Raw genomic sequence first — 11,981 nt, forward strand, 5'->3', positions numbered from 1 at the left:
AAAGAAATGTTTAACAAGGACCTAGAAGAACTAAATACCAAACAAACAGTGATGAACAACACAATAAATGAAATTAAAAATTCTCTAGAAGGGATCAATAGCAGAATAACTGAGGCAGAAGAATGGATAAGTGACCTGTAAGATAAAATAGTGGAAATTACTACTGCAGAGCAGAATAAGGAAAAAGAATGAAAAGAACTGAGGACAGTCTCAGAGACTTCTGGGACAACATTAAACACATCAACATTCGAATTATAGGGGTCCTAGAGGAAGAGAAAAAGAAAGGGACTGAGAAAGTATTTGAAGACATTATAGTTGAAAACTTCCCTAATATGGGAAAGGAAATAGATAATCAAGTCCAGAGAGCACAGAGAGTCCCATACAGGATAAATCCAAGGAGAAACATGTCAAGACACATATTAACCAAACTATCAAAATTAAATACAAAGAAAAAAATCCTAAAAGCAGGAAGGGAAAACCAACAAATAACATAAAAGGTTAACAGCTGATCTTTCAACAGAAACTCTGCCAGCCAGAAGGGAGTTGCAGGACATATTTAAAGTGATGAGGGGAAAAACCTATGACCAAGATTATTCTATCAGCAAGGATCTCTTTCAGATTTGACAGAGAAATTAAAAACTTTACAGACAAGCAAAAGCTAAGAGAATTCAGCACCATCAAACAAGCTTTACAACAAATGCTAAAGGAACTTCTCTAGGCAGGAAACACAAGAGAAGGAAAAGACCTACAGTAACAAACCCAAAACAATTAAGAAAATGGTAATAGGAACATACATATTGATAACTACCTTAAATGGAAATGGATTAAATGCTCCAACCAAAAGACATAGTGTGGCTGAATGGATACAAAAACAAGACCCATATATATCCTGTGTACAAGAGACCCACTTCAGACCTAGGGACACATACAGACTAAAAGTGAGGGGATGGAAAAAGATATTCCATGTAAAAGGAAATCAAAAGACAGCTGGAGTAGCAATTCTCATATCAGACAAAATAGACATTAAAACAAAGACTATTACAAGAGACAAAGAAGGACACTACATAATGATCAAGGGATCGATCCAAGAAGAAGATATAACAATTGTAAATATTTATGCACCCAACATATAAGCACCTCAAAACACAAAGCAAACACTAACAGCCATAAAAGGGGAAATCGACAGTAATACAGTCATAGTAAGGGACTTTAACACCCAACTTTCACCAATGGACAGATCATCCAAAATGAAAATAAATAAGGAAACACAAGCTTTAAATGATACATTAAACAAGATGGACATAAATGGTATTTTTAGGACATTCCATCCAAAAACAACAGAATACACATTCTTCTCTAGGGCTCATGGAATATTCTCCAGGATAGATCATATCTTGGGTCACAAATGAAGCCTTGGTAAATTTAAGAAAATTGAAATTGTATCAAGTATCTTTTCTGAGGACAACACTATGAGACTAGATATCAATTATAGGAAAAAATCTGTAAAAAATACAAACACATGGAGGCTAAACAATACACTACTAAATAACCAAAGGATCACTGAAGAAAACAAAGAGGAAATCAAAAAATACCTAGAAATAAGTGACAATGAAAACAAGATGACCCAAAACCTATGGGATGCAGCAAAAGCAGTTCTAAGCGGGAATTTTATAGCAATACAGTCCTCCCTTAAAAACAAGAAACTTCTCAAATAAACAACCTAACCTTACACCTAGAGCAATTAGAGAAAGAAGAACAAAAAAAACCCCAAAGTTAGCAGAAGGAAAGGAATCATAAAGATCAGATCAGAAATAAATGAAAAAGAAATGAAGGAAACAATAGCAAAGATCAATAAAACTAAAAGCTGGTTCTTTGAGAAGATAAACAAAATTGATAAACCATTAGCCAGACTCATCAAGAAAAAAAGGGAGAAGACTCAAATCAACAGAATTAGAAATGAAAAAGGAGAAGTAACAACTGACACTGCAGAAATACAAAAAATCATGAGGGATTACTACAAGCAACTCTATGCCAATAAAATGGACATCCCAGAGGAAATGGACACATTCTTAGAAAAGCACAACCTTCTGAGACTGAACTAGGAAGAAATAGAAAATATGAACAGACCAATCACAAGCACTGAAATTGAAACTGGGATTAAGAATCTTCCGACAAACAAAAGCCCAGGACCAGATGGCTTCACAGGCGAATTCTATCAAACATTTAGAGAAGAACTAACACTTAACCTTCTCAAACTCTTCCAAAATATAGCAGAGGGAGGAACACTCCCAAACTCACTCTACAAGGGCACCATCACCCTGATACCAAAACCAGACAATGATGTCACAAAGAAAGAAAATTACAGACCAATATCACTGATGAACATAGGTGGAATAATTCTCAACAAAATACTAGCAAACAGAATCCAATGGCACATTAAAATGATCATACACCATGATCAAGTAGGGTTTATCCCAGGAATACAATGATTCTTCAATATACGCAAATCAATCAATGTGATACACCATGCTAACAAACTGAAGGAGAAAGATCATATAATCATCTCAATAGATGGAGAAAAAGCTTTCAACAAAATTCAACACCCATTTATGATAAAAACCCTCCATAAAGTAGGCATAGAGGGAACTTTCCTCAAGGTAATAAAGGCCATATATGACAAACCCACAGCCAACATCATCCTCAATGGTGAAAAACTGAAAATAAGGTTGCCCACACTCACCACTATTATTCAACATAGTTTTGGAAGTTTTAGCCACAGCAATCAGAGAAGAAAAAGAAATAAAAGGAATCCAAATCAGAAAAGAAGAAGTAAACCAGTCACTCTTTGCAGATGACATGATACTATACATAGAGAATCCTAAAGATGCTACCAGAAAACTGCTAGAGCTCATCAATCAATTTGGTAAAGTAGCAGGATACAAAATTAATGCACAGAAATCTCTTGCATTCCTATACACTAATGATGAAACATCTGAAAGTGAAATTAATAAAACACTCCCATTTACCATTGTAGCAAAAAGAATAAAATATCTATGAATAAACCTACCTAAGGAGACAAAAGACCTGTATACAGAAAATTATAAGACACTGATGAAATAAATTAAAAATGATACAAACAGATGGAGAGATATACCATGCTCTTGGATTGGAAGAATCAACATTGTGAAAATGACTTTACTACCAAAAGCAATCTACAGATTCAATGCAATCCCTATAAAATTACCAGTGGCATTTTCCACAGAACTAGAACAAAATATTTCACAATTTGTATGGAAACACAAAAGACCCCGAATAACCAAAGCACTCTTGAGAAAGAAAAATGGAGCTGGAGGAATTAAGCTCCCAGACTTCAGACTATATTACAAAGCTAGAGTAATCAAGATAGTATGGTACTGGCACAAAAACAGAAAGATAGATTAATAGAACAGGATGAAAGTCCAGAGATAAACCCACGCACATATGGTCATCTTACTTATTTTTGTTATTTTGCGGTACGCAGGCCTCTCACTGTTGTGGCTTCTCCCGTTGCACAGCACAGGCTCCAGACGCACAGGCTCAGTGTCCATGGCTCATGGGCCTAGCCGCTCCACGGCATGTTGGATCTTCCCGGACCAGGACACGAACCCGTGTCCCCTGCATCGGCAGGCGGACTCTCAACCACTGCGCCACCATGGAAGCCTGGTCATCTTATTTTTGATAAAGGAGGCAAGAATATACAATGGAGAAAAGACAACCTCTTCAATAAGTGGTGCTGGGAGAACTGGACAGCTACATGTAAAAGAATGAAATTAGAACACTCCCTAACACCATACACAAAAATAAACTCAAAATGGATTAAAGACCTAAATGTAAGGCCAGACACTATCAAACTCTTAGAGGAAAGCATAGGCAGAACATTCTATGACATAAATCACAGCATGATCCTTTTTGACCCACCTCCTAGAGAAATGGAAAGAAAATCAAAAATAAACAAATGGGACCTAATGAAACTTAAAAGCTTTTGCACAGCAAAGGAAACCATAAACAAGCTGAAAAGACAGCCCTCATAATGGGAGAAAATATTTGCAAATGAAGCAACTGAGAAAGGATTAGTCTCCAAAATTCACAAGCAGCTCATGCAGCTCAGTATCAAAAAAACAAACAACCCAATCCAAAAATGGGCAGAAGACCTAAATAGACATTTCTCCAAAGGAGATATACAGATTGCCAACAAACATATGCAAGCATTCTCAACATCATTAATCGAGAAATGCAAATCAAAACTACAATGCAGGGCTTCCCTGGTGGCGCAGTGGTTGAGAGCCCGCCTGCCAATGCAGGGGACACGGGTTCGTGTCCCAGTTCGGGAATATCCCACATGCCGCAGAGCAGCTGGGCCCGTGAGCCATGGCCACTGATCCTGCACATCCGGAGCCTGTGCTCCACAACGGGAGAGGTCACAACAGTGAGAGGCCCGCATACTGCAAAAACAACAACAAAAAAACAAAAAACAAAAAAACTACGATGCGATAGCATCTCACACCGGTCAGAATGGCCATCATCAAAAAATCTACAAATAATAAATTCTGGAGAGGCTGTGGAGAAAAGGGAACCCTCATACACTGTCAGTGGGAATGTAAATTTATACAGCCACTATGGAGAACAATATGGAGTTTCCTTAAAAAACTAAAAATAGAACTACCATACGACCCAGCAATCCTACTACTGGGCATATACCCTGAGAAAACCATAATTCTAAAAGAGTCATGTACCACAATGTTCATTGCAGCTCTATTTACAATAGCCAGGACATGGAAGCAACCTAAGTGTCCATCGACAGATGAATGGATAAAGAAGATGTGCCACATATAGACAATGGAATATTATTACTCAGCCATCAAAAGAAAGGAAATTGAGTTATTTGTATTGAGGTGGATGGACCTAGAGTCTGTCTTACAGAGTGAAGTAAGTTGGAAAGAGAAAAACAAATACCGTACGCTAATACATATATATATGGAATCTAAGGGGAAAAAAGGTCATGAAGAATCCAGGGGCAAGACGGGAATAAAGACGCAGACCTACTAGAGAATGGACTTGGGGACATGGGGAGGCGGAAGGGTAAGCTGGGACAAAGTGAGAGAGTGGCATGGACATATATACACTACCAAATGTAAAATAGATAGCTAGTGGGAAGCAGTCGCATAGCACAGAGAGATCAGCTCGGTGCTTTGTCACCAGCTAGAAGGGTGGGATAGGGAGGGTGGGAGGGAGGCAGATGCAAGAGGGAAGACATAGGGGGATATATGTATATGAATAACTGATTCACTTTGTTATAAAGCAGAAACTAACACACCATTGTAAAGCAATTATACTCCAATAAAAAATGTTAACAATAATTAATAATTACCCCTAAGAAAATAAATAAAATAAGTAAATACTGATGAAGCAACATCAATTTGGGGGTCACTGAGTAGTATTTAAGTGCCTGACTGCTAGGTGACTAACTCCTGGGCCAAGCATGGCATTTATTTATTGCCAAAATGTTAAAAATAAAGGAGTATATGACAAGTATAAAGAAATGTGAGTTTCCCTTTTTTTTCCTAATTTAGTTGAGTTTATTTTGGAGTACCGAATAATTTCAATTATGACTGGATTGGGAGCAAGAAAGAATACAAAGACTATCATAACGCCTGGGCTTGGGGACACTGAGAAAAAGTAAGTGAAGGGAACAAGACTGTGTTTGTGTCATTCTTGAAGTGTGAAGCAACACATGCCCATAGCTCCCAGAATGCCTGACATAGATCATTTCACAAATTAGCAATGAATTCTGGTTCTTTCTTCTTGCCTTTCCCATTCTTGATCTTAGGCTCTGAATTTTACTAAATACAGTCTTTTTTTTCTTCAATATCATCTCTTCATCATTAATTTTGTTATTTTTGTTAGCTTCCAAATTTATGAATTTAGTTTCCAGGTTTAAAAAAGGTTTCAAAGGGCCAAATGAGCTTATTTACTGGGGTTCAAGTAGCAAAAGATGATCTCTGCTTTTGTATATTAAAAGTCTTAGGTAGTTCAAGTGCTAGTGAAATAACTTTTAGCAATTAACACATAGAAATGCAGATTCATCTAAAGTGGGGTTTTTTTAGATTACATTTGAGAAAAAATCATATTATGTAATTAAAATCATTAATATTATTTAAGTGTTTTACAGAAAACTGTTTAATGAACAGTATAAGAAAATCACTAAATCCAAGTGTAAGTATACAAAAGGTAGAATATTGCTGATCATTCATATTAGACTTGAAGAACCCATCTTTTTAATTGACAAGCTGAATGAATGAATGAAGTGAAAAAATGTTTTATATTACAATTAAACCAAAGCAATAAATAACCCCATAAATTGTATATCTGCTTAAAGTAACTATGTATAATTGTGTTCAAATGTTTCATTTCCTTAATTATTAAGTTGTTTGAGCGGGTTTTCTATGTTATACAACTGACAGCATTCCGGATGGCAAAAAGAAGGCAATTTATTATTAAAATTTTTCTTCAGAGTATTAAGTAAATCGTAATAGAAATTGAGAGTTGTCAGAACTTCAACCTAGATAGCAAGATCTTATCTATATTGAAATATATTAATATATTTGAATATATGGAGTTTTACAAATTCAAATAAAAATAATTATGGCCTTATTGATGGGCAAAATATTGCTGATAGCAAACTCATGAGCTATATATTATGTCAACTATGCAAAAATATTTAATCATTGCCTAATCCTTTCTTAAACCTCCCATTCGTGTGAAGGAATATATTGTCTATAATTTTTCTTAGCTTGAGTTCTGACCACCTTGAGAATTCTATGGATATCAGATAATTTATATATCACATCTACCTAGAGACTTATGTGCTTCCTTAGACCACTTTGGACATTAGCTAAGTTAATGCCTGAGTAGTGCTCAAACACACAAACCAGGGCTGATTATTTACATTGGCCTTATTGAGGTTATTGCCCCTGATAAAGAGGACTGGCTTTGTTATTAGCACATATTGTTTACATATGTGTGCAATTCTTTAGAGATGCAACAGAAATCTTTTGATTTTAATAATATTAGATGCACCCACATATATAATTTTACTGAAGTCCGTAATGCTCTAAAACAATGAAGTCTTTTCTACATCTACAGGTGCATTAATCTTGTATATCCAAGAAGGTGCCTTGTAATAACATATGGTTCAAGCCTTAGGATTTAAAAAATAATTATCATGGTGTCAGTTAAAATCAACAAGCAAAATACATTCTCCAGGAATATTTCAAGTTTCCAATTTTTATTTATTGCATGTATGATACTTTACAACATTATATTTCCTTTACACTAAACCAAGAATGATACTTTTGAAACTGATTAAGTACCATGATTAATGTCAAATAATATCCCCAAAGTGATTGAGCCTAAAATGCAAAATAAAAGCAATTGGGAGGATTTTAGCAGTTCAAGGCTTCCCTTTGAAGAATCATCTTCATTTAATGCTCTTTTTACTGTTTAGTACTCATGCTGTTAGATTGAGTTTATTGTCTAGAATAGATGTTAGACTATAAGTGCTACCTTCAGATTTTGTTCCTTCCTTAATAGTGTGGTCTCGGCAATATAAATATTTTGCTCTTCTGAGTGTTTAATAAAACTCCCTTTAGTATTCTATATATGATTTTGCTCAGCAGATTTGTGTTATTAAAATGTATATAGTGGCACACAGAACATTTGGAAAATCCACATAAGACCAAACAATCTTATTTATTGTTAGCTTTCAACTGGCCTATTTTGCATGTAATGCCACAAGAACAAAAAGACAATTTCAAATTTTAAGAACTACCTAGTTGATTAACTCATGAATTTACTGATATAGAACTTATAAACCCTTCGTGTACTAGATTGGGCTTCAAGCATTCAATAAAACACATTTACTGTGTTCAAGATTAAATCATACATTGTTTAAAATTAATTATTCTTTTTTAATTGCGTTGTATAAACAGAAATGACCTGTTAATTTAAAGGAAGTCTATCAGCACAAAATGAATTCACTCATATAAACAAGCAAGATGAACTTGACCTTGTTTGAACTTGTTTTGATGTGGCCCAGATGGTAGGCTACATGCTTGAATAGCAGGCTAAAGCGGAGGAAAAACTCGTAGAGCAAGATCTAGATTTATAGCCTTTTGCAAATTCCTACCTTGTATTGTCCTTTCGGCATCTGTTCTGCCGCCACTGCGGTCAGCTTCTATCTCTGGGGTCAGAGAGTCTAAAAGCACAGAAAGTTAAGAGTGACACACATTTCATTTGATTCCCATTGTCCTTTTAAAAAAAAAGCAACCTGTTACTTTGGTGCTGAATTAAAATTACATAAAACTTTGTCATCTTTTAAAGGTTGAACAAAGACTATAACCATGAGAACTATCAGAAGATTTGAATGGATAAATAATGCAAAATTGTTAATAAAATGAGGTAGGGGGTTGGGAACTTCTCAGATTAATATTTTATTATGTTTCAGTACAGACAGATTTGGTTAAATAGAGAAGCAATGTCAAGTCTCAGATACTGAAGTAACAAAACTGTGGAAGCACCTATGAAATAAAACATTTCCCCCAACACATATGACTCTTCTTCCCACCCTGCTTTCAAGCAGAGCTTAATGAATTACAAACCATAGAAATATACAAAGCCACAAACACATGTCTAAAATTGCCTTTTGAGTATTCAAAATGAAAGTTAGTTAGCCATGCATAAAGATGCATCCTCTTACCATTTAAGACCCTGAGACTATCTGCTGAAGCTGCCTGTTTTAGTGTTTGTTCGGCTTGCTCACGCCGTTTTGTCTCAAATTCAAGTGCTTCCTGCAATTTTCTCTTTGCTTTCTTCTCCTTCTTTAGCCTCTTTTGAACTATGGCTAGAAAAGAGTATATGTACATTATTATTTTTTTTAATTTTTGCAAGGATCAAATTTCCACAAATGGTCTGTGTTTTATGTAATCTTCTTTTTTTTTTTTTTTTTCCTTTCTGGACTACATCTGTCTATGCAGAGGAAGTTTAAAAACAGCAACCCACTTTTACCTAAAATAAATCTCAGTAAAATATCTAAGGAGGCCAATTTTTATTTAGCTTTGAACTATTACAAGATTGACTCTAATTGTCATATGTGGAGGCAGATTTAATGGGAAACTAATTTTAATAGATATTTCTATTCACTAATAAAGGAAGACTGATTAAGTAAATTTTGTGGCTTAGTCTCTGCCCTGGAATCAGACTAACACAAAGTAGTCTGAATAGTGCAAAACTTTATGACTCCTATCTCTTTATGAAGCATCAATTTTGAGTAGTAAATGGAGCATTTCCCCTATAAATGCTTTACAAAATTGTTGCATCAGCAAAATTTTTAATAACTCTTTCTTGAAATTTTAGAAAATGCAACAAATATTACTGTATATGAGGAGCTAAATAACCTTAATTATTGTTAACACATATAAGCAGATATTTTTGGATGAAGCTATTGCAATTTTCTTAGAGATATTAATAATTTCTTCATAGCAAATATATATGCACTATAACATATTTCAAGAAAGTTTTACTCTGCAGGAATCTGATGAGTATAAAACTTCACTGCTACTTATATTAAAAAGCTTATGATACAAAAAGTTAACTATGATGAAGTTTTCTCTTACTGGACAATTTATATATTTGTATATAACATGTAATCAATAAATAATAACAAATGTTCCTCACAAAATGTACGTTAACTGTACTTTCATACATACAATAATTGATCATTGTTTTAACTTTTATACTATATATAAAGTAAGCAATCAGCATATGGAAATCATAAAAGTCCTTTCTTTGAAATAATTTGTTCTTGGATAGTTGATAAACATTGTGGATGTGAATGGGACAGAATCAGTATTAGAAAGTCCTTCTGGTAGAGTTAGTCACAAGAAGTAATCATTCCAAGTTTATTATATGATTACTTACTACAGATTAAAGAAAAACATTTTTTATTTAGCACAGTATTTACTCAAAATATAAAATAAGGTAATAATTGCTCATGTAAGAGTTTTACTTTCAATTTCTAATTTACACAAATCCCATTTTTATAATCATTATTATTAAGATGGCAGACCATTAACTTGTCTAGTTTATTGTTGCTGGTATTATATACAAACAGAAACTGTATTTTATCAAAATGTACATTGAGTACAGTCTTATAAGAAAAACAAAACTGGTTTCAAATAAATGCTAATTTCCTTTATTTAATAGTGTGAAAATCATATGCTTATCTTAACAAAATTACTTGCCTACTCGTTCCCTTTCCAAAGATGATTGTTTATAAGTCCCTTTGAAAAGAAACAGTAATTTCTGAATTATTTATTTGGATTGTGTACTCCCATGGCACTGAAAGCTCAATACCCAGCGCCTTGCCACAGACCGCTCACTGCTTCCTCCTGTGTGACTGAAGCAAATGGGATTGCCATGTTCTCTCTTCAGGGTAATATGCTGCTTCAATAGACACACTCATAATAGATAATTACTGATAGTTATTACTCTTAATTTGTTGTTCATAATTAATTAAATGGGAGGTGCATGATGTGATCTGTGAAACATTTTGCCCTATACCTCTAGTGGTTAAAGGAATAAAACAGAATGTAAGCCCTCCAACAGTTGTGAACCAACAAAATTCTGAAAGTCTCTCAAGTAACCAAAAGGTTACTTTAGGAATTCAAGGGTCTGCTTTTAAGTCTTCTAAAAAAAAAAAACACTTCTCCAAGTGAGAACAAAATCAAGACATGGCTATCTCATGGAAGATGGTTCCACAGAATGAACCATGTTCACTTAGAACATATCCTGTTATCAATGTTTATCTTGTTTTGATTATTCTAGTATCTAAATCTCTGTGAAATCACATTATTTAGAACAGTACTATACACCTGGGGTGACAGTTTCTCAAATCAGCCTCATCTCAGGACCCACTAGCTGTTGCTTCATAGTAACTAATGAAAAACCTTTAAGTCCTGCCAGTTTTGAAAGAAAAAACAGAAAGAATTATTTTTAAATGACCATGTCAAACATATCAAAGGAGAAAGTGTGGAGTATTTATAATGGGTACTTATTAAATGAGAGAAAAGGAGCTCCCCCTTCTAGAATACTGAGGAGAACCATAGAGCTGAGGCAAAGGGGAAGTGGTTGTAAAGAAAATACTCTTCGATTTCATACATAAAATAAACACACAAATATGAATGACCTTCAAAATTATCTATACATGCACTGTAAAGTGTGTAAAAAGCAGATCATAGATTGATAATATCATTATTTTTACCCAATAAAAATTCATATCGGTTTCTACTCTGATGTGTATTTGACCTTGTTGGATAAAAATGAGGCATTCAGAAAGAAGATTATACAAACACTCAACTTTGGTCATTTGTTCAGATATTCATCAGTCTCCCATTTCAGTTGATAAATATCTTACTAAATCTGCTTCGCCTGAATAATCAGTATTTTCTAGTTTAGTTTTATGACTTTAACTTAAGTTTTTCAAAGGGCAATTGTGAATGAATATAAAATTTTTCTTCATGGCTGTCATCTTATCAGAGCACCTTCTTATCTTAAAATTATGAATTTGTTAAATGCTGCAAGCAATAAAAATTATGTGATTAATGATATAATTGATATATTTCAACCCCTTGAGGTATGAACAGAAGAGAAACAATGTACTTTGGGGATTAAGAAGCACAGTAAGCCCAGGATTCAAATCCTGCTCTAAAATTTAGCTAAAAGTAAAAACAAAAAAGTTACAGTCTCACAGTAAATCACGAAACATAGTATTGTTATGTTGAATATTTGACATAAAGTATTAGACTTAGTTGGAAGTTTGAAAATACCTCTATTCTTTTGTTCCATCGCCAACTGCTTCTCAAGTGTTTCCCTTAATTCTCTTTCCC

General features: G+C 34.2%; 1 protein-coding gene across 1 annotated transcript in view; it reads right to left on the minus strand.

Annotated features, from left to right (window-relative positions):
* The window catches only part of LOC103077018 (dachshund homolog 1-like), a 325,804-nt gene that overhangs the window by 31,149 nt on the left and 282,674 nt on the right, over window positions 1-11,981 (minus strand). The window contains 3 exon segments of the mRNA XM_082931307.1: window positions 8,225-8,293; window positions 8,795-8,938; window positions 11,922-11,981. The exon segment at window positions 11,922-11,981 is cut by the window's right edge and continues 9 nt beyond it. Of these exon segments, the coding sequence (XP_082787433.1) occupies window positions 8,225-8,293; window positions 8,795-8,938; window positions 11,922-11,981 (273 nt within the window).

The sequence above is a fragment of the Lipotes vexillifer genome, unplaced genomic scaffold, assembly GCF_000442215.2.
Source record: "Lipotes vexillifer unplaced genomic scaffold, Lipotes_vexillifer_v1.1 scaffold1882, whole genome shotgun sequence".
NCBI lineage: Eukaryota > Metazoa > Chordata > Mammalia > Artiodactyla > Lipotidae > Lipotes > Lipotes vexillifer.